Raw genomic sequence first — 24,916 nt, 5'->3', positions numbered from 1 at the left:
TACTGTACTGGGCTCCCGAGTGGTGCAGCGGTCTACGGAACTCTCAGTGCTTGAGGCATCACTACAGACACCCTGGTTCAAATCCAGGCTGTTTCACATCCGGCTGTGATTGGGTGTCCCATAGGGCAGCACCCAATTGGCCTAGCGTCGACCGGGTTTGGGCCGAGATAGGCCATCATTGTAAATAAGAATTTGTTCTTAACTGACTTGATAAAATAAATAAATAAGCTCATTATTTTGGACTAGCTCACCATCAATCAGCAAATGACTCAACCTGTAGTGCAGAATTGAGGGATTCATGACCTTTTATAGTACATACAGTATAGGGCTCCACTCCAGCCGATGCTACGCATTGCGCATGGTGATCTTAGGCTTGTGTGCGGCTGCTCGGCCATGGAAAACCTTTCCATTAAGCTCCCGATGAACAGTTCTTGTGCTGACGTTGCTTCCAGAGGCAGTTTGGAACTCTATAGGGAGTGTTGCAACGAGGACAGACAATTTTTACGCATTGCACGCTTCAGCACTCGGCGGTCTCATTCTGTGAGCTTGTGTGGCCTACCACTTCACGGCTGAGCCGTTCTTGAGACTAAACGTTTCCACTTCACAATAACACTGCTTACAGTTGACTAGGGAAGATCTAGTAGGGCAGAAATGTGATGGACTAACTTGTTGGAAAGGTGGCATCCTATGACGGACCACTTTGAAAGTCACTGAGCTCTTCAATAAGGCCATTCTACTTCCAATGTTTGTCTATTGTGATTGCATGGCCGTGTGCTCAATTTTTTATTTATTTTTTACACCTGTCAGCAATGGGTGTAACTGAAATAGCCGAATCCACACATTTTAAGGGGTGTCCACATACTTTTGCGAATGTAACAGGAAGCAAACTACACACAAATCAGAGGTGTATTACAATGGGTCTATCTTATCATTAATTCAATAGTTGTGTGTTCCTATGGGTCTATCATATCATTGATTCAATAGTTGTGTGTTCCTATGGGTCTATCTTATCATTGATTCAATAGTTGTGTGTTCCTATGGGTCTATCATATCATTGATTCAATAGTTGTGTGTTCCTATGGGTCTATCTTATCATTGATTCAATAGTTGTGTGTTCCTATGGGTCTATCTTATCATTGATTCAATAGTTGTGTGTTCCTATGGGTCTATCATATCATTGATTCAATAGTTGTGTGTTCCTATGGGTCTATCTTATCATTGATTCAATAGTTGTGTGTACCATGAGCTCAAGGGTTGGCCTATCAAAGCACAGAGCACCTCCAGTTAAATGGTCGGCATGGAGATGAATTGTAGGTGCTTCGATGTTGGCATATTTAGATCGTTCTCAGTCACACAATCGTAATAACATTCAGGAGCACAGGACCATGTATGACACACTCATCCATCGGATAACCGGTACGCTCTTCAGAGTGAGAGATCATTTTCATACTCAACTTCCTCTGTAACTTTCTCTGTACCAAAACGACAGTAATCACCCTCCAAACCAAAAGTGCCTCAGGGAAAATCAAGCGGTGAAAAGGTGAGGCTGTCCCCTGCAGCTTTAATCAAATACTCGGCCCACAGTGACCTTGATCCGGTCTTTTATCAGAGCTGTGATTCCGCTATCTCTGACTCACAGCAAAACACTGTTCCTCAGAGCAGGAGTTAACCTGGTGGCTTTGTAGCTTGCAGCCGGCTCTTTATTTAATAAGACAGGGGTGCCTTCATTGGCTCAATGTGATTGCCACCATCCCCACACGGCTTCAACGTCACGGCACAACCCTCCCCTGTAGACGTCTCTTTATCACCCTCTGTCCTAATTAAGCACGACCGAAGCATCTGAAGGGCTCTGCTTTTCAGCCTTTTATCCTTTTATCATCCCTTTTAATGGTTTTAATGTGAAACGATGGAAGCCACAACTACTCATCTCTCCTATTATTTTAAAATGTATGATATTTTAGGACATAATTCTTTGGTGTCTTTGCTCTGTCTTTTGATAAATTCCAGACATTTGGCAATTAAACTAATTGAATAGATTGGCAGCTAGCCTGTGTGACGGAGAGGTATAAGTTTGAGCCACTTGAGCCATCTCCTTCCATTTGTTAATAAGTATGAATGCATGCATATGCTCGGCAATTTAGGGGGAGTGATCTGTGATTACAGGGACCGATATCGACAGTCCAAGCCAGAATTGCTGACCGAGCCAAAAGTGTCTCAGGCCCCCCATTGACGCTCCGGGATACTGTTACCAATCGATCCAACATTTGTCCGGGTGCATCTCCAAATATCATCACTTCTCGGAATTACCTGCCCTGAGGCAAGCCCTTGTATACTTATCCATGTGATTTGAGAGCCTGGGACTTATGGCTCAGAGTCTCCAACAAGACATCATTAACTCCGACATCACTCACATTGGGAAGTGATCCCTAAGTGGGACAAGAGCTCCTTTTTGGGGAGGACACTTTCTCACTGTATTCCTATCTTTACTCCATGAGTCATTGACCTTCCCAGATACGACCGTGTGTAACATCGTACTGTAGCCTTCAGTACAGCACATGTAACGCGATAGGCCCCGGGTCTCTCACATCAGTCAAAACAGGACATGTCCGTTGAACAGGAGCACTACTTACACCTTCTCTAAGAGAATAGAGGAGATACAAGTGCCTTTATAAAGTATCCACACCCCTTGACTTGTCAACATTATGTTGTGTTACAGCCTGAATTCGCCCATCTACACACAATACCCCATAATGACAAAGTGAAAACATGTTTTTAGACATTTTAGCAAATGTATTGAAAATGAAACAGATAAATATTTCCTTTACATAAGTATTCACTCCAATTGCACTCAGGTGCATCCACTTCCATTTTATCATCCTTGAGATGTCACTAGAACTTGATTGGTGTCCACCTGTGGCCAATTCACTTGATTGGACATGATTTAGAAAGAAATACATTTAAGGTTCCACAGTTAACAGTGCATGTTAGAGCAGAAACTATACCCTAAAGTCCAAGGAACTGTCAATAGATCTCTGAGATTGTAATGAGAGATATATCTGGGTATAATAAAATGTCTAGAGTGTTGAAAGTTTCAAGAGCATAGTGGTCTCCATCATTGGGAAATTGAAAACATATGGAACTACCTAGACTCTGCCTAGAGCTGGCCGTCTGAACTAACTGAGCAACCGGGCAAGAAGGACCTAGGTCAGGGAGTTGAACAAGAACCCAATGATCACTGACAGAACTACAGAATTCCGAGAACCTGCCAGAAGGACAACAGTCTCTACAGAACTTGTCAAGTTAAATAAAGGTCAAATAAAAATACAAAATTAAACTTCACCAATCTGGGCTTTATGGGAGAGTGGCCAAATGGAAGCCACTCATGAGAAAAAGGCACAGTTATCACACGTCTAGCACCATCCCTGTTCAGAAGCATGGTGATGGCAGCATCATGCTATGTGAATGCTTTCCAGTGGAAGGGACTGGGAGACTGGTACAGTTAGAGCGAACAATGATTGGAGCCAAATACAGGAAAATCCATGATGAGAACCTGCAAACGACTGTAGACTGGGGGCGAAGATTTACATTCCAACAGGACAATGACCCAAAGCATACAGCCTAAGCAACGCTAGAACAGCATCAGAACAAGAATGTGAAAGACTGGCCCAGCCAAAGCCCAGACTTGAATCCCATTGAAAGTCTGTGGAAAGACTTGAAGATTGCTGATCACTGCCGCTCCCCATCTAACTTAACAGAGCTCGAGAAAATCTGCAAGGTAGAATGGGAGAAAATCCCCAAATCCAGATGTGTGAAGCAGATACAGACATACCCAAGATGACTCAAAGCTGTAATCACCGCCAACATAAACTGAACAAAAATATAAACGCAACATGTAAAGTGTTGGTCCCATGTTTCATGAGCTGCACTAAAAAATCCCAGAAATGTTCCATACGTACATAAAGCTTATTTTTCTCAATTGTTTTACACAAATGTGTTTACATCCCTGTTAGTGAGCATTTCTCCTTTGCCAAGATAATCCATACACCTAACAGGTGTGGCATATCAAAAAGCTGATTAAACAGCATGATCATTACACAGATGCACTTTGTTGTGCTGGGGACAATAAAAGGCCACTTTAAAATGTGCACACAACACAATGCCACAGATGTCACAGGTTTTGAGGGAACGGGCAATTGGCACGCTGACTGCACGAATATCCACCAGAGCTGTTGCCAGAGAATGTATTGTTAATTTCTCTACCATAAGCGGCCTCCAATGTCGTTTTAAAGAATTTGGCAGTACGTCCAACCTGCCTCACAACACCAGACCATGTGTAACCATGCCAGCACAGGACCTCCACATTCAGCTTCTTCACATGAGGGATCGACTGAGTGGGTGTGATTTTTAAAAACTGATTTCGATATTCAATTATTCCATTGCTGAGGCACTAATTCCAATCACAGAATCTCAATCGCCTTCTATTATTGCTCTGTGTAAACGGAATTTGAATTGCATCATTCCTCATTACTATTTTCCCATAACAATATCTGGATCTCTTTCTTAAATTGAAGCTGTTTGCAATGGTGTCTCTTCATACCATTGTAGAGCATATCTGTTTTCACCAGACAGACAGCCATCAAAGGTAAAAACTCATCAGTGGACCAAATGAGCATGAGTTTTGAACCAAAAGGTATTATTCAAAGCCTGATACGTACTCAGAGACATTTCCATGTTTCATATAATTGCAGCCTATTTGGTCACTGATGGGACCACTAGCTTTGTTCTCCTAATTCTCAATGGATGGGAGTACCACAGCTGAAGAGCTCCTATAATCACATAGTCCTATGATGAATCTACCTAGCTATATCTAATTACGGTGACTGTGCCTCCCCTGCTGTTTTACCTGATATGTCTGGCTCCACAATGGCTGACCCATTTACTTTCCTATTGTTAGATGGTGGAAACTCCCATGACCTCGAGCTGGTGCATTTAGTATGGACTATAATGCTGATAGCGAGTGTCATTGGGAGCGAGGTAGCACACAATCACAACGGAGATAATTTTGCACAGAGATAATCAATCAAAAATAAATCAACCTAAAAGCAGCTTCAAGTAGACAGTGTTATTATACCAACGATGATCAAAGACGGCAAGGATAATGGGCTTGAACAGCGAAGTCGGAAAGTGATATTAGAAACTGTCTCATGGACGTATTTGTCGCTACGATGGAGTTCAACTTAGTTCTCAGACTTATTGCAGTTTGTGAGATCACTGTAGCTTATTGGTTTAAACCTCAATGACTCGAACCAATCAGCATCAACCTGTATCTGTCTCCCTCTGCACTGACCTGTGGACAGAAGCAATATGATAGATGGATGGCTACTTAAAGTTGTCTAACTGCCCAGTTCTATCACAGCAACTCTAAATGAAGAGGAGACAAACTATTGAGATTCACCTGACGGTTAAGAAGCTCTACTCTTTGAGTGTGACCGGCGAGGTTTGACACCCAACATCCTTCACACCACACACACTGTGTTAGCCCACTGTGCTAAAGTCTAAGCATTAGCTCTGGGAAGTCTTCGCATCTCAGGCAAAGTAACTCAGGCAAATCACATGAAGCAGTATGTGTGCTTCTGCTATATTATGATTACACCTTGTTATCTCTATCTTCAGGAACAATTCAAGAGTGAAATACTTGAATGGCCCAGGTGCAGTTGACTGACCTTATACAGGTAAGGTGTCCGAAATCTCTCCCGCTAACCTCGACATAGGGCTGTTATGGTGACCGTATTACGGCCAGTCACCAGTCATGACCGCAGTCAAATTCCATGTGACTGTTGAGTTACAGTAACTAAACTTCTTCAAAACTGCACTGATGCAGCTGAAGGTCATTAGAGGTCTACCAAACTTGTTAACTACCAGTCGCAAACTGCCTGGTACTCAGTGGTCTATTGTCCCTCTAATTACTCTGACATCAATGCTAATGCATTCGAAAATCTAATTAAACACTTCATGAGAGCCCAATGAGCCCATGTTGCGCAACATTTCTATTGGCTATGCAATTGCGTGAGAAAACAGAGTGATGGCCTCTACTAAAAAGAGGAGGTTCCCATCAGCTTTCTATAGGCTAGGCATACTATATTTATTTATCAACTTTCCTAATTGTAACGGATTTCCTCCTCTTCGTCTGAAGAGGTGTAGCAAGGATCGGACCAATACGCAGCGTGTTAAGTGTCCATGTTTTAATAGAAAAGACTGAACATGCCACAAATAACGAAGTGAAATGGAAACAAAACAGTCCCGTGTGGCACAAACACTGACACAGGAAACAATCACCCACAAAATACCCAAAGAATATGGCTGCCTAAATATGGTTCCCAATCAGAGACAATGATAAACACCTGCCTCTAATTGAGAACCAATCTAGGCAACCATAGACCTTCATAAACACCTAGATGAAAACAACAACATAAATCTACCAAAAACCCTAGATAGTACAAACACCCTATATGAGACAAAAACACACATATCACCCATGTCACACCCTGACCTAACCAAAATAATAAAGAAAACAAAGAATACTAAGTTCATGGCGTGACACTAATATTTAGCACCTTGCTGTGCTTTGCAGCTGGAGTAGCCTACCTGGCTACCTGTCCTCCATTCGCTATTCAAGTGCATACGAATTATCTATTTTTTTATCCGCCCGCTCTGAAAGGTGCATGATAATGGCCCATTCAAAATGAAAACTCATTTCACACATATTATTTAGTATACTGTAAAAACAAGATTAGATTGAGAATAGTCTGGGTGAAAATATGATCAATTGTGAATTTTGCCCAGAGTGTGCAGTCTGAGGCAAGAAACAGCGTATGCATTTGTTTGCAACTTTCTCAAATCATAGTCGCATGCATTATGTTAATTTTTGCATTTTTTATTGAACCTTTATTTAACTAGGCAAGCCAGTTAAGAACAAATAATTATTTACAATGACGGCCTACACCGCAAAACCCAGACGACGCTGGGCCACTTGTGCGCCGCCCTATGGGACTCCCAATCACGGCCGGATGTGATACAGCCTGGATGTAGCCTAGTCCATAGGCCTATATGTTTTGCTAGGGTTTGCATCAAAACTAAAGTGGCCAAATACTGTAACTCTAAGCATAGCCTATAGGCCTGGGACTCCTGGAACAGGGTTGGAGACATGTGTTTTTACAAGCCCAGTCATTGTGCAAATCGCTTGTGAAAACAGAGTGATGGCCTCTATTAAAAAAAGGAGGGTTCCAGTCCAGTCATTGTGCAATCGCTTGTGAAAACAGTGATGTCCTCTATTAAAAAGAGGAGGGTTCCAGTCCAGTCATTGTGCAATTGCGTGTGAAAACAGAGGTTTGACTGGCCACTATTTAGAAGAGGTTCACAGATTTCTTGTGCTGCTATTTTTATTGCTCAATTCTTAACCCAATGAGCCCCACATGACGCCTTTTAAACAATGGAATGTATTTATTTCTTCTGCATCCACCATTAGTCTGTGTGATTAATGGGAGGCTGAGCTAGAGTGGTGTTTGTGAGACAAGGGCGGATACCGCTGGAGCCCGGGGCCAGGTCTTTTTACAAAAACGTCTGTAGAGTCCGAATGGTTTGAGCCACTGTCTATTAAAACCTATCTATGAAAAGCTGAGACTCTCACAAACAAATGTAACATGTATCGCTCTATGATGATCACAAGCTAGACAGCTAATCCATGGACATAGTGTCTATAATACTGTGATAAGCTCACATAGTTGCTGTCACAAACTCCACAGTCGTCACTGAGTAGTTGGATATTAATTTTCCACTGAGTAAATAATTTATGTACTTACAGCTTCATATGCATGTAGCTTTGTTTTTGCTTTGGCAGACCTTATTGTTGCATTGACATTTGTCAATAAAACTCACGAATACAACTGTTTATGTCAAATTGTTTTGTGTTCTACTTGTAGCCCTGGTTGTCCTGAAAAGAACATGGTAAAGCACTTCATTATGAGGTTAAATATAAGGACTGGTCAGGCAGATACATGGTAAAGCACTTCATTACGAGGTTAAATATAAGGGCTGATCAGGCAGATAAATAAAAATACCCTTTTTCCCCCTGGGGTCTCCTGACTGATAGGGACTGATAGGGTTCAATTTAAGCACATTAATCAGCTTTACAACTGGCGTAGCTTACCTGGCATATTCAGAACGTAACCGTGGGAAGTGCTTCCTCCATTCGCTATTCGAGGCTACGGATTTGTTTTGTTTTGTTTTTGTGAGCCATTCTAAATCAAAAATATCTCCACACATACATTAGGCTATACGTAAAGAACAGATTACATTTAGAATTGTCTGTTGGGTGGGAATATTATAAAGTGCTTGTTGAATTGTGAATGAGAGACTGATGTAAGTGTGTAAAGCCTGCGTAGGAAACAGAGCAGATCAAATACAGGCCAGTCATGCAAAATGTTTCAAATCATCATTAGAGTCGCATCATGCAACCTTACAATTTATTAGTAATCAAAACATATAGCCTAAGGTTTTTAAAACTAACGTTGTATAAATAACTCTAATTAAGCATAGGAGAACCTGTTTAAAGTTATCACTATGTAAACAGCTTAACGCAGAATAGCAGAATGTGTGCCATCCCTTGGAAATCATTTTGTAAAAATATTCAATTTTTTTTATTCAGTTATTGTAATGAATTTCCTCCTCTTCTTCCGAAGAGGAGAGGCGAAACGGATCAGAGGACCAATACGCGGCGTGGTAATTGTCCATGGTTCTTTTTAATACGTTAAGGTACACATGAACAACTGACTACAAAAAAACAAGAAATGTGAAAACTCAAAACAGTCCTATCTGGTGCAAAGACAGAGACAGGAACAATCACCCACAAACACACAGTGAAACCCAGGCTACCTAAGTATGATTCTCAATCAGAGACAACCAATGACACCTGCCTCTGATTGAGAACCATACTAGGCCGAAACATAGAAATTCCCAAAACCTAGAAAAACAAACATAGACTGCCCACCCAACTCACGCCCTGACCATACTAACTAAATACAAAACACAGGAAATAAAGGTCAGAACGTGACAGTTATGTTCAGCAGTATTCTTCTTCTTATAAAATAATATAAAATAATGCAACAGGAATTATAAGCAAATCTTGCCTGCTACATTTAAAAAAAAAAACGTTATTTAAATGAACTAGTGTATCCCACAGCCATATGGCATAGCCAGATCAGGGCCTAACATAAGGACGATTCTGAAATAGGCTACGTCATAATGTTTCTTTAGACCTGCTTAAAATAAATCATGGATTTATTGTGACGGTGTAGGTAAGGTAACCATGGTTCTGGAGTGCCTCATGCACTTCATGTTTTACTTTTTTGTGTTTGTTGTTGAATTTAGTCAATAACTGAGCTGATCAATTAGTTGATCAGGTGTGGTTTGTAGTTGGAACAAAATCCTGCAGTAGCTGTGGCACTCCAGGAAGAGTGTTGCCTATCCCTGATGTAGGCTATATTAAAATGGATGTATTAGACTTTTTAAAATGTAGATGTTCCAAAAGTCTGCATCGGTGGCTTGTAGACTATGTGTGGAAGCCCAGAGATGCTAAACGTATTTATGTTAATTTATGTTAATGTTACCTTTGCATGGCAGTTACCGGCTGATAAAATGTCATGACCGCCACAGCCCTAGCTCGACAGCTGCCTTGGTGTGCTCAACACAATTCCCTCCTCTTGTCTTGACAGCTGCCTTGGTGTGCTCAAACTCAATCCCCTCCTCTTGTCTCGACAGCTGCCTAGGCTCGCTCAAACTCAATCCCCTCCTCTTACCTTCACAGCTGCCTTGGATCGCTCAAACTCAATCCCTCTCCTCTTGTCTCGACAGCTGCCTAGGCTCGCTCAAACTCAATCCCCTCCTCTTGTCTCGACAGCTGCCTAGGCTCGCTCAAACTCAATCCCCTCCTCTTACCTTCACAGCTGCCTAGGCTCGCTCAAACTCAATCCCCTCCTCTTGTCTCGACAGCTGCCTAGGCTCGCTCAAACTCAATCCCCTCCTCTTACCTTCACAGCTGCCTAGGCTCGCTCAAACTCAATCCCCTCCTCTTACCTTCACAGCTGCCTTGGCTCGCTCAAACTCAATCCCCCTCCTCTTATCTCCACAGCTGCCTTGGCTCGCTCAAACTCAATCCCCCTCCTCTTACCTCCACAGCTGCCTTGGCTCGCTCGAACTCAATCCCCCTCCTCTTACCTCCACAGCTACTTTGGCTCGCTCAAACTCAATCCCCCTCCTCTTACCTCCACAGCTACTTTGGCTCGCTCAAACTCAATCCCCTCCTCTTACCTCCACAGCTACTTTGGATCGCTCAAACTCAATCCCCCCTCTTGTCTCGACAGCTGCCTAGGCTCGCTCAAACTCAATCCCCCTCCTCTTACCTTCACAGCTGCCTAGGCTCGCTCAAAACTCAACCCCCTCCTCTTACCTTCACAGCTGCCTTGGCTCGCTCAAACTCAATCCCCCTCCTCTTATCTCCACAGCTGCCTTGGCTCACTCAAACTCAATCCCCCTCCTCTTACCTCCACAGCTGCCTTGGCTCGCTCGAACTCAATCCCCCTCCTCTTACCTCCACAGCTACTTTGGCTCGCTCAAACTCAATCCCCTCCTCTTACCTCCACAGCTGCCTTGGCTCGCTCAAACTCAATCCCCCTCCTCTTACCTCCACAGCTGCCTTGGCTCGCTCAAACTCTTCCTCCAGGGACTGGTTTCTGGACAGGAGGGCACCGCCACCGAACCGCTCTTTACTCAAACGGCCCTGTCACACACACACACACACACACACACACACACACACACACACACACACACACACACACACACACACACACACACACACACACACACACACACACACACACACACACACACACACACACACACACACACAGAGCCAGGCGAAAGGAGAGGAGACAGACAGACAGAGAGGGGTGCAGGGTCAGCCATCTCTGCCTTCCCCGGGGAGGGGTAAATATCTCTGCCTCGGCAAAGCCTTTGACATGCTCATAACCCCGAAATGTGCTGATGGTAGCATTGTTATAGCATCTGACAATGCCTCATGCTGCTTTTGAAAATAAGTGGACTAGTTTGCATTTCTACATGTGTTGTACTTTGTGTATATGTATACGTGTTTTGTGACTGAGCAACATATCTAGCAAAACTGGTACCAAATATGAATTGTGCTGAAATAGCGTAATGTGTTTGGATGTAGTGCATTACGAGAGTAACTGGTGATGTTTGTAGCCTAAGGCTAGGGAATCAATTATGAAGACCAAGGAATTAAAATGAAGTACATGTTCCATACAGGGAGACATTTTGTAGCTCCCAGGTAGAACGCAAGTCATTGGCCTCCCACTGCCACAGCTGCCTGGTTGTCACATTCTGATGACTAATCTGTTCTGTAAAACCCGGTGTCAGCTCAGCCATTACCTGTAACATTCCATGTTCCATTTCCATAGCTGGCCATTAGAAGGACACGATTTATGCGAGGTCTAATTGAAGTTGGCTTATCTAGATATTAATGGCCTCCAGAGAATTAGCTTCCCCCTGCTTAATGTTGCCTACTACGTCATGATTTAAAATGGGAAAAAAGGAAAAAACTTTTGTTAAACGTGCAGTGTCTAAAGTTTATTTCCCAGCTTTCCAAGCAGTTCTACATGCTGTTGTGTGCAAAATGTCAAGGCCCAGTGGTTACAGGAAAGCTGTAGGGAGGTGTGAAGGATTTTAGTCGGTTTTAGTCTTTTTTCATATATAGCGAAGTTATCATTGTATTTATTCATTGCATTGTTATCTTTCTATTTTTCTCTCTGTTAATTCGAACGGACCATAAGTAAGCATTTCACTGTTAGTTTACGAAACACCTGTTGTTTACGAAGCATGTGACAAATAAATGTTTTATTTCTTTTTGATTTGACATCATTCCTCTGTCAACATATTGCGTGCGTGACCACCTGCCAAGTAAAGGAAACCAAAGCCGCTGTTTACAGTATCGCTGTCGTTGACTTACAATGGTTCCCCTGGGGTGAAACAAATGTAGCGCTTGTTTGAGTATAACTCCCCATCTTCTGTGGCCATCTTTAATCCAAAATCTATTATTTAGAGGTTGCTTAGCCGGTCTCTGTGAGATACACTGTGGGCTTGAATGGGCTCAGAGTAAGGCTACTGAATTACTCATGATCTATTCATCTAATAATGGTCGGATAGTAACAGGAGTCTCAGGCTAACCTGTATTGAGACCACGGCCACTGAGGAGGGAAGTGCTCGACATTTGGACCTCAGAGCACCACAAAGGAACAATTTAAAAAGCCAACATGGACCCCTCTCGGTTGAACTACTTTTGTCATCCAAAACGTTACCCTCGTTGTGAACCGTCAACACATATTTCTTCTGTTTTTGGATTCTGTGGTGATGTTGTCTGTTCAGTGCAAATGTCTTTTGATATTATAGGAAAGGATGCGTAGAGGGGCTTACATGTCTTCCACTAATATACTGTCTGTTGAGCTGTAATGGAAGAATATGAGGTGTTAGCACAAGATGGCGGGTTAAAACACGGTCACATCACAGGGATCCAGTACAGTGACTGGAATTATGGTTTGCATGCGTCTCAATTAGGGTTACAAAGGGAGGCCATGTTACTGGTAACTTTAGAAATGTACCAGTAAACTACAGATTTTTTTTTTGTTGATTTTTTTACTTTTAAGGATTTTAAGTAATTTTCATAACATGTAAAATATACAAAAATAATAAAATAAAATGTTTTAAATATGAAAAATAGAATGACAAAGATGTAAAACATTATCCTTAATATAACCCATTAACTTAGTGAATACTATTATATTTTGTACACGTTTTTATTTATTTTAGTACGTGAGATGTCATATGTTTGTTGTAAATGTCATGGTGCTGAACTGGTGGAAGTTGTGAAAAATTCAATCGTTGGAAGAGTTGTAGAGTTAATTGCAAATGATGTCATTGTTGATTCAAAGATTGTTTAATTAATTAGGCTATTTTCTCTTGAGCCATATGGTCTATCCACTAGAAACTCATGAAAAATACATAAATATACACTACCGTTCAAAAGTTTGGAGTCACTTAGAAATGTCCTTGTTTTTGAAAGAAAAACACATTTTTGTCCATTAAAATGACATCAAATTGATCAGAAATACAGTGTAGACATTGTTAATGTTGTAAATGACTATTGTAGCTGGAAACAGCTGATTTTTTAAAATGGAAAATCTACTCCATCACTCCTGTGTTTCAATGGCACGTTGTGTTAGGTAATCCAAGTTTATGTTAGCACAGCTGAAAACTGTTGTCCTGATTAAAGAAGCAATAAAACAGGCCTTCTTTAGACTAGTTGAGTATCTGGAGAATCAGCATTTGTGGGTTCGATTACAGGCTCAAAATGGCCAAAAACAAAGCACTTTCTTCTGAAACTCGTCAGTCTATTCTTGTTCTGAGAAATGAAGGCTATTCCATGCCAGAAATTTCATAAGAAACTGAAGATCTCGCACAACGCTGTGTACTTCTCCCTTCACAGAACAGCGCAAACTGGCTCTAACCAGAATAGAAAGAGGGGTGGGATGCCTCGGTGCACAACTGAGCAAGAGGACAAGTGCATCAGAGTGTCTAGTTTGAGAAATAGACACCTCACAAGTCCTCAACTGGCTTTATTAAATAGCACCCGCAAACATCAGTCTTAACGTCAACAGTGAAGAGGCCATTCCGGGATGCTGGTCTTCTAGGCAGAGTTGCAAAGAAAAAGCCATATCTCAGACTGGCCCGTAAAAATGTAAGATTAAGATGGGCAAAATAACACAGACACTGGACAGAGGAAGATTGGAAAAAAGTGTTATGGACAGACAAATCTAAGTTTGAGGTGTTCGGATCACAAAGAAGAACATTCGTGAGATGCAGAAAAAAATGAAAAGATGCTGGAGGGGTGCTTGACGCCGTCTGTCAAGAATGGTGGAGGCAATGTGATGGTCTGGGGGTGCTTTGATGGTGGTAAAGTGGGAGATGTGTACAGGGTAAAAGGGATCTTGAAGAAGGAAGGCTATCACTCCATTTTACAATGCCATGCCATACCCTGTGGACAGCACTTAATTGGAGCCAATTTCCTCCTGCAACAGGACAATGACCCAAAGCACAGCTCCAAACTATGCAGCTTGACCGTATGGTACGTAAGAAGTGCCCATCAAGCCAATCCAACTTGTGGGAGGTGCTTCTGGAAGCATGGGGTGAAGTCTCTTCAGATTACCTCAACAAATTGACAACTAGAATGCCAAAGGTCTGCAAGGCTATAATTGCTGCAAATGGAGGATTCTTTGACGAAAGCAAAGTTTGAAGGACACAATTATTATTTCAATTAAAAATCATTATTTATAACCTTATCAACATCTTGACTATGTTTCCTATTAATTTTGCAACTCGTTTCATGTGTGTTTTCATGGAAAACAAGGACATTTCTAAGTGACCCCAAACTTTTGAATGGTAGTAAAAATATTTAGAACAAAATAGAAAGGTACATTTCCTGAAGAAAATGTGGTGTGCTTGCTACTTTGTTTTAAAGTATGTATGGTTGTGAAATAGGTTATAGTAGTGGTAGTGACTGCAGTAGTAATGGTGGTGACTGAGTTATAGTTGAAAAAGTAGGTAAATGGAAAGATTGAATGATTGGTTGATCGGTTGATTGGATAGGATAAGACAGGATAAGGATAGTATGAAACATGTAAACTGGGTTTGGTGTCTCTAGTTACTGTTGGTGAGTTATTTTATGAGAAAGTTGGTTTTGTGTCTCTAGCTTGGACATTTTATGCATATTTTAAATGGTTATATTTAAAAAAAAAAAAAGCATAACTGGCATAAAAAAATCGGAATGCAAGGAACATCTCAACGTTGGTTTGACGTTGATGTAAGATCAGCGGCGAATCCATATCAAGCCTTTAGGAGCTTTTATGAACATTTAAAATTATTATAGTTCAAAAAGTATAAATGGTATACAAATTCAGAATGCAATCTAATCTGAATGCAGGCAATTTGAACATCTCAACTTTGGTTTGCTGTTGATAGTTTAAACAGTTTAAGAGGAGAAACGTGCCAAAATGTTCAACCTGGACTCAGGGTTAGACATAACATAGTAAATGTAAATCTATCTCCTCCATTTAGTATAATATGTTACGTTTCGTATGGTATGTATTAATTTATGGATGTCCATTATCTATTTCGTATGATACTGTATGTTGACGAATTACAATTTGTACGATATATTACGAATTGAAATTCGTACAATATGTTAAGAATTTGCAATACATATGACGTTAGCTAGGCTAGGGGTTAGGGTTAAGGTTAAGATAAGGTTAAATGGTTAGGGGAAGGGTTAGCTAACATGCTAAGATGTTGCAAAGTAGTTAAAAAAGGAGTAAATAGTTGCAAAGTGGCTAACATGCTAAAGTTGTCCGTGGTGAGATTCGAACCCGAAACCTTTGGGTTATATGTTCATGTAATAAAGTAAACTTCTGTCTTATGTAACCATACCAAACATAGCATATCACACCAATATGAGTGTATTGTATTTACTTTTACTATGTTACAACTAGTGTATGAGACCAGGCTGAAATTTCCCCCATGTAAATCAATGGCCCTTTTATTATCATTGAAATGCATTGGGAGCTCATTTAAATATTGTTGTAGTACAAAAAGTATAAATACTGTCAAAATATTTTCTCAAGCAATCTAAGCTGGGACAGTCTGCACATTTGAAAGTTGTTTTCGTGTTAATAGCCTGAATCGTTTAATAGCTAGAGCAGGAAGTATAATAATAATAATAAGTAGTATGTAGTATGTAAGAAATATAGTTGTGTTGTGTTTTGCCTTCAGCAAGCACATTAATCGATTTTTTTTTAATATTCATTCATTTCTTAAAAGTTATTCAAGTATAAATTACAAACTTGACGTATTAATTTCCAAAATGACCCAAATTGCAGGTAAATTGCAGGTTGTTTTACAACCCTGGTACCAATCAACTTCCATCAAACCTCTCAACATGTCACAAAGAAGCCTACCACACTTCTAATGAAAACAATACACTTTTTAGGTAAAAGCTTTCAACTTCAAAGGACTGTTGATTTCAAGTGCAGACGGAAGAGACAATAATGGCCTGACTCAGCAATGACTACTCAGGACTCAATAGCCAAGGCACTTACTTGAAATGCTAGAGCTGGCTCGGCCTCTGCTATGGTATTTACTTCCAAAGAGCTCTTGGAGGGTGGCTCTGATTGCGTTTTGCAGTCTATGGACCTAAAGAGAAAGGACAGAAAGGACAGTTGAATCAATAATACATGCATTAATTACTCCCCAAACACGATTAAGTCAGAGCACTTGACTTTCTTCAGCTTTCTTGATGATGCTTCAACAGTGTGCAGACCTTCTGAAAGGCTCTTTATTTCCAATGTACTGGATGTTCAGGGTTTTGTCTTTATAGCGACCGATTGCTCTTAAGCAATGGGCTGCACTACACTAGATTTAATTGAATGAGTGTTTTTTGGTTACCTTTTCTGTGATAATGACAATTTCCAATACCACCTGCAGTAGATACAGTAAGGCAGACATCTAGTGAATAGGGAGGGGATGTCCTTTAGTTGACCTTTTCAGCATGCACAAAAGAGGCAGGGCCTGAGAAGACTACCGTCATTAGAATAGCTATGATTGTGGCCCCACTTAGGTAAAAATATTCTCTCGTACTTTGAACTACTTCACAATTCAAGTGAATTAAAGTGAAGAGCGATATTGAAGTGGTGAGTTGAGCAGAGTTTCCCAACTCCGGTCCTCCAGTACCATTAACAGCACACATTTTTAAAATAGCCCCGACAAACACACCTGATTCAACTTGTCAAGGGCTTGATGATTAGTTGACAAGTAGAATCAGCTGTTCTTGTCCGGGGCCATAACAAAATATTTATTTTTGGGGTTACTGGATGACCGGAGTTGGGAACCACTGGTGTAGAGTATAGTGCAAAGACACAGCAACTTACTTACCACAGAAGTTCACTGGAGGAGTTTTTCGATGAACCCCGTCTCTCCAATTTCCACTTTCTGCTGCTGTTTCGTTCAGTGTGGACATTGAGCTCCTCCCATTTCTCCAAAGGAGAGGCAATGTTGACTGAAAAGAGCAATCACAGAGAAATCAGTTAACAGCAGGGTACAAGCTAAATAAAATAAAATTGCCAACTGGACAGATCCATGACAGGGACATGCGTTTTTCTTGTAAATGACATCCAGGGTTATTATGAAACTCGATGTCATTAATTAATCAAACTAAGCATTGTCTGACTTGCTACGCATTATTAGAACTCAGTTGAAGAGTAAAAGGCTTTAACCTCCTCAACTTGCTAATGGGAAACTAATCGTCTGTTACATCTTAATCTATTTTAAGATGATCTGTTCATTACCTACTGCCTGATCCTCCTTCGGATGATCTTGAACATGAACAAGGTCAACTCCTTTGGACTTCATAAGGGAAACTCCTTGGACTTCATAAGGAAACTCCTTTGGACTTCATAAGGGAAACTCCTTTGGACTTCATAAGGAAACTCCTTTGGACTTCATAAGGGAAACTCCTTTGGACTTCATAAGGGAAACTCCTTTGGACTTCATAAGGGAAACTCCTTTGGACTTCATAAGGGAAACTCCTTTGGACTTCATAAGGAAACTCCTTTGGACTTCATAAGGAAACTTTTCAATTTGGCAAGGTTGTTTAAGCGTTTAGGAGACTGGGGACGTGAGGTTAATACCTTTCCTGGTTTTAATGTTATGAAAATGGCAATGAGTTATGCTCTAGATATTAGGCAGTCAGTCTGCATAACTATTGGCTGTAAGAGATCATCCTTTAAACACGCACCTAAGTGTTCCTCTACACAGCTGTTTGTTTAGTCATACTTGAAAGTGACAATGGCCACTAAACATGATGAGGGACATAGTTGTGGTCCAACAGCCAGTTTAGATCATTATAGTCGGGCAAACCAAAAATTATCCTGACAAGCGCAATCGAGAGTTTATAGTCAATCTCTCATATACATGACATGAGGAATCACTATAAATTGACAATAGTTTCAGTGGTAAACCATCTAGGTAGAAAGAGCAGACACTCTGAGCTAAACAATCAGGACCAAGACTACTGCTACTGGTAAACCATCTGGGTAGAAAGAGCAGACGCTCTGAGCTAAACAATCAGGACCAAGACTACTGCTACTGGTAAACCATCTGGGTAGAAAGAGCAGACGCTCTGAGCTAAACAATCAGGACCAAGACTACTGCTACTGGTAAACCATCTGGGTAGAAAGAGCAGACGCTCTGAGCTAACCAATCAGGACCAAGACTACTGCTACTGGTAAACCATCTGGGTAGAAAGAGCAGACGCTCTGAGCTAACCAATCAGGACCAAGACTACTGCTACTGGTAAACCATCTGGGTAACATGTTTCAAGCAGACCACCATAGTCCCTGTGCCCAAGAACACTAACGTAACCCGCCTAAATTACTACCAACCCCAGTGTACCTGAGTCAAGTGACACTCTTTCAGGAGTGTGGGGACAGGGGACAGTCTGCTCTACATCCACCTGGATCAGCTCGGTCTCGTCCGTTGTCTTCTTCCGGTGAGGCATGTTCTTAGGCCCGTCCCCACGTGACAACAGGGGGCTATTCTTGTCCTGCTTGCTGTTCCTTCTCTCTCCGGGCTCGCTGAGGTCCAATAGGTCCAATGTGGAGGACAGAACTGGAGGGAGAAATCATACTATAGTGAACAAAAATATAAACGCAACATGTAAAGTGTTGGTCCCATGTTTCATGAGCTGAAATATAAGATCCCAGAAATGTTCTGTACACACAAAAAGCTTATTTCTCTCAAATATTGTTCACAAATTGGTTTACATCCCTGTTAGTGAGCATTTATCCTAATTCATCAACCTGACATGTGTGGCATATCAAGAAGCTGGTTAAATTATGATCATTACACATGTGCACGTTGTGTGGGGACAATAAAATGTGCATTTTTTCACAAAACACATCTGCCACAGATGTATCAAGTTTTGCGGGTGTGTGCAATTAGCATGCTGACTGCAGGAATGTCCACCAGAGCTGTTGCCAGAGAATTTAATGTTCATTTCTCTACCATAAGCCGCCTCCAATGTTGTTTAGAGAATTTGGCAGTACGTCCAACCTGCCTCAAAACCGCAGACCACATGTAACCACGTCAGCCCAGGACCTCCGGCTTCTTCACCTGCGGGATCGTCTGAGACCAGCCAACCGGACATCTGATGAAACTGAGGAGTATTTCTATCTGTAATAAAGCCTTTTTGTGGGGAAAAACTCATTCTGATTGGCTGAGCCATGCTCCCCAGTGGGAGGGCCTGGCTCCCAAGTGGGTGGGCCTATGCCCTCCCAGGCCAAACCATGGCTGAGCACCTGCCCAGTCATGTGAAATCCATAGATTAGGGCTTAATTAATTCATTTCAATTGACTGATTTCCTTATATGAACTGTAACTCAGTAAAATCGTTGAAATTGTTGCTTTTATATCTTTGTTCAGTATAGTTTAGCTTCTTGGTAGATCAGTTCAAATCTTTGCTTTACAGAGACTCATCTTCCTTAAAGCTGTCAAGACAAACCTAATTAACCTCAACAGACTTGTGACTCTGAAATTAGTGACTCAAGGAGGGATTCATTACGAGACATAACTTTTCACGTCATTGTTGATTTACACACGTTTTTTATTTGCAACTCTGGAAAACAATCAGTAACAGTTTTACTTCACATTTCTCTGCACATTGTTGAGTGAATAACTTGTCAAGGGTATTATTTCCATCGGTTGCCCCCTGGGTAGGTACTTCCAGGAGTTTCTCTACCTCACTGAAGATCTAAGTATACTTTGATGGCCAGACTGGGGACAGCTAAGGCAGCCCTGGCGGAGCTTTTCTGTTTGGTAAATTAAGCAATTTAATCCCAGACCATCAGACCGGTAAGAACAAGGACAGGGACCCTTTTTTAAAATGGTAAAGGCTTTTTTGTCCATGTTCATTTAACCACTCACAGCCTGTAGTATGAGAATGAAAACACCCTTCCCGCCTTAATAATGATGTCTTGATAGTCAGGTTTCATTTTGATAAAGGTAGCGGTGGCAGGTAGTCTAACGGTTAACAGCATTGGGCCAGTAACCAAAAGGGCACTGGTTTGAATCACCAAACCAATTAGGTGAAAAAGCAGTCTGTGGTCTTGTGCAAGGCACTTAACCCTAATTGCTCTGGATAAGAGCGTCTACTAAAATTGTAATAGTTTAATTAACTACCACGGGTGCACCTCAGCCACGCTCAAGGTACTAAACGATATCATAACCGCCATCGATAAAAGACAGTACTGTGCAGCCGTCTTCATCGACCTTGCCAAGGCTTTCGACTCTGTCAATCACCATATTCTTATCGGCAGACTCAGTAGCCTCGGTTTTTCGGATGACTGCCTTGCCTTGCCTGGTTCACCAACTACTTTGCAGACAGAGTTCAGTGTGTCAAATCGGAGGGCATGCTGTCCGGTCCTCTGGCAGTCTCTATGGGGGTGCCAGAGGGTTCAATTCTCGGGCCGACTCTTTCCTCTGTATATATCAATAATGTTGCTCTTGCTGCGGGCGATTCCCTGATCCACCTCTACGCAGACGACACCATTCTATATACTTCCGGCCTGTCCTTGGACAATGTGCTATCTAACCTCCAAACGAGCTTCAATGCCATACAACACTCCTTCCGTGGCCTCCAACTGCTCTTAAACGCTAGTAAAACCAAATGCATGCTTTTCAACCGTTCGCTGCCTGCACCCGCACGCCTGACTAGCATCACCACCCTGAATGGTTCCGACCTTGAATATGTGGACATCTATAAGTACCTAGGTGTCTGGCTAGACTGTAAACTCTCCTTCCAGACTCATATCAAACATCTCCAATCGAAAATCAAATCTAGAGTCGACTTTCTATTCCGCAACAAAGCCTCCTTCACTCACGCCGCCAAACTTACCCTAGTAAAACTGTCCTACCGATCCTCGACTTCGGCGATGTCATCTACAAAATTGCTTCCAACACTCTACTCACCAAACTGGATGCAGTTTATCACAGTGCCATCCGTTTTGTCACTAAAGCACCTTATACCACCCACCACTGCAACCTGTATGCTCTAGTCGGCTGGCCCTCGCTACATATTCGTCGCCAGACCCACTGGCTCAAGGTCATCTACAAGTCCATGCTAGGTAAAGCTCCGCCTTATCACAGTTCACTGGTCACGATGGCAACACCCACCCGTAGCACGCGCTCCAGCAGGTGTATCTCAGTGATCATCCCTAAAGCCAACACCTCATTTGGCCGCCTTTCGTTTCAGTTCTCTGCTGCCTGTGACTGGAACGAATTGCAAAAATCGCTGAAGTTGAGATTTTTATCTCCCTCACCAACTTCAAACATCTGCTATCTGAGCAGCTAACCGATCGCTGCAGCTGTACATAGTCTATCGGTAAATAGCCCACCCATTTTTACCTACCTCATCCCCATACTGTTTTTATTTATTTACTTTTCTGCTCTTTGCACACCAATATCTCTACCTGTACATGACCATCTGATCATTTATCACTCCAGTGTTAATCTGCAAAATTGTAATTATTCGCCTACCTCCTCATGCCTTTTGCACACAATGTATATAGACTCGCTTTTTTTTCTACTGTGTTATTGACTTGTTAATTGTTTACTCCATGTGTAACTCTGTGTTGTCTGCTCACACTGCTATGCTTTATCTTGACCAGGTCGCAGTTGCAAATGAGAACTTGTTCTCAACTAGCCCACCTGGTTAAATAAAGGTGTTCTCAACTAGCCTACCTGTTTAAATAAAGGTGTTCTCAGCTAGCCTACCTGGTTAAATAAAGGTGTTCTCAACTAGCCTACCTGGTTAAATAAAGGTGTTCTCAACTAGCCTACCTGGTTAAATAAAGGTGTTCTCAACTAGCCTACCTGTTTAAATAAAGGTGTTCTCAACTAGCCTACCTGGTTAAATAAAGGTGTTCTCAACTAGCCTACCTGGTTAAATAAAAAAATAAATAAAAAAAGAACACAGAGGGTCAGGACACCCGTTTAATGTCCCATCCGAAAGACGGCTATTTAAAAAAAAAAGTACCTTAATTTAACTAGGAAAGTCAGTTAAGAACAAATTCTTATTTACAATGACTGCCTGCTGGGGAACAGTGGGTTATAACTGCCTCGTTCAGGGGCAGAAAACAGATTTCTACCTTGTCAGCTCAGGGATTTGATATAGCAACCTTTCAGTTAGTAGCCCAACGCTCTAACCACTAGGCTACCTGCATAGATAGATTTAACAGATTAAAACAAAGAAAGGCTAGTTTATTGTCAGGTAATAGCTGAAGAACACGTAATAATGTCCATGTAGTTCCTTTTGTAATGTACAATTCTGTTGTATTAAACTGTGGCTTTTTTTTGCATTTGTTAAACCTAGTTTGTTAGCGTAAAAGTGTGAGGAGTATAAAACGCTATATTTAATACAGTCATACATGTTTTTATTTACGTTTCTGCTCTTTTGCTCACCAGTATTTCTACTTGCACATCATCATCTGCTCATTTATCACTCCAGTGTTAATTTGCTAAATTATAATTACTTCGCTACTATGGCCTATTTATTGCCTACCTCCTCATGCCATTTGCACACACTGTATATAGATATTTTTTTTCTATTGTGTTATTGACTGTATGTTTGTTTATTCCATGTAACTCTGTGTTGTTGTTTGTGTTGCACTGCTTTGCTTTATCTTGGCCAGGTCGCAGTTGTAAATGAGAACTTGTTCTCAACTAGCTTACCTGTAAGAGCTAGCATTATATTGCAGTGATTTCCCTCACCATACAACTGGGCTCCTGAGTGGTGCAGCGGTCTAAGGCAATGCATCTCAGTGCAAGAGGCTACACTACAGTCCCTGGTTTAAATCCAGGCTATATCACATCTGGCTATGATTGGGACCTTGCACAATTGACCCAGTGTTGTTGGGGTAGGCTGTCATTGTAAATAAGCATTTGTTTTTAAACTGACTTGCCTAGTTAAATAAAGGATAAATTACAGACATGATCAGCCTCTGCTGTGTGCACACATATCCCTGTAAATAACAATTGCAGTGTGTGAAGAAGGCTTAATAATGTCCGCGTAGGTCCTTTTGTAAATAACACACTGCTGTTTTATGATCAACAAACGGGATGCTCCTCTGAATGTTATCTGAAGGTAATTAGTGTGTGCTGCTCCTTGATATCTCTGTGCTCCTCAAATTAGGAATGCAATTATTAATCAGAGGAAGCGCTTGTGGAGATAGAGACGTCGCCTGAAGTGTTATCTGTGTCAGGAGAAAAGCCATGTCCTGAAAGAAACCAAGATGGTTGACCTTGAGTCTACTTGAGATGACCTTGAGGCTACTTGAGATGATGAGGACCCCACTATTCTCCAAATAGTCTTGCCAGCTGGAAGGCATATTTGTCGTGTATTGTGTGTATGTATACGAAGGATAGTATACCGTTTCTGTCATAGTGTTCTGAGCTTCGCTATTGAGTCATTGAATTGATTGAGTCAACATTGTCATGGACATGTTAAAGTTTCTATTTCAGTTGTTGACATGGTCTGTTGGATTTTGTGGTCAGTTCACTTTTAGTGAAGATACGTGTACATTCTATCTGAACATATAATATCTCACACAGGTACAACGTTCTTTATTGCAGTTTAATGTGGTCAGGTAAAGTCATGTTTGTGTAAATCGTTTTTTAAAATGTGTAATAATATCCACATGGCAGTCATTGACACTGAAATACAGTACATGGATATTGCATTGATAAATAGACAATAAAACTCAAGTTAAAAATATAAGTGAAAAACATGACAATATTTAAATCATTAACGTTTGGGGATACTCAAGAGAACAATGACGTCTCAGTGGATCTTTCGCGAGATAGTTTTTTTTATAGCCTATTGGAAATAAAATTGTCCATTGGTATTGTCAAAAGTTGAGAATTTGTGTTAGGCTTTTGTATCGTGACAGCTCAACCTGTGGATATTACTGACAAGCGAGTCACTGTTGTTTCCTATGTTTCACTCTCTACGGAGCCACTGACCTTTGGTTGGGAGCCGATGGTCTAAATGACTCATTTTAAATCATCCCAATCTACTCTGTGTGACGACACAGCAGGGAATCAGACAGCCGTAACTCCTGACATTAGCACAACTGACAGACAAAAAAGACCTTGCTTTTAGTTACAGTACTTTCCTCGACACACTAATAACATAATGAACTGGTCATTATGTCAGGCTCTGACAGTAGACTCTGACAGTAGACTCTGACAGTAGGCTCTGACAGTAGACTCTGACAGTAGGCTCTGACAGTAGACTCTGACAGTAGACTCTGACAGTAGGCTCTGACAGTAGACTCTGACAGTAGACTCTGACAGTAGGCTCTGACAGTAGACTCTGACAGTAGGCTCTGACAGTAGGCTCTGACAGTAGACTCTGACAGTAGGCTCTGACAGTAGGCTCTGACAGTAGACTCTGACAGAAGACTCTGACAGTAGGCTCTGACAGTAGGCTCTGACAGTAGACTCTGACAGTAGACTCTGACAGTAGACTCTGACAGTAGGCTCTGACAGTAGACTCTGACAGTAGACTCTGACAGTAGACTGGCTCTGACAGTAGGCTCTGACAGTAGACTCTGACAGTAGACTCTGACAGTAGGCTCTGACAGTAGGCTCTGACAGTAGGCTCTGACAGTAGACTCTGACAG

At 41.6% G+C, this 24,916-nt stretch overlaps 1 protein-coding gene across 1 annotated transcript; it reads right to left on the bottom strand.

The window, feature by feature from the left end:
• Window positions 1–10,691: 10,691 nt before the first annotated feature.
• LOC127906055 (PEX5-related protein-like) lies at window positions 10,692–18,846 on the bottom strand (the record flags this gene model as incomplete). Its single annotated transcript, XM_052506505.1, has 5 exons — window positions 10,692–10,834; window positions 12,547–12,576; window positions 16,281–16,374; window positions 17,113–17,236; window positions 18,631–18,846. Coding segments are annotated over 5 exons (607 nt in total), but the record flags the coding sequence as incomplete, so codon positions are not given.
• Between the last annotated feature and the right edge of the window lie 6,070 nt (window positions 18,847–24,916).

Source organism: Oncorhynchus keta, unplaced genomic scaffold, assembly GCF_023373465.1.
Source record: "Oncorhynchus keta strain PuntledgeMale-10-30-2019 unplaced genomic scaffold, Oket_V2 Un_contig_26512_pilon_pilon, whole genome shotgun sequence".
NCBI classification, from domain to species: domain Eukaryota; kingdom Metazoa; phylum Chordata; class Actinopteri; order Salmoniformes; family Salmonidae; genus Oncorhynchus; species Oncorhynchus keta.
The sequence above is the reverse complement of the archived record's forward strand: the minus strand, read 5'-3'. Positions and strand labels throughout refer to the sequence as shown.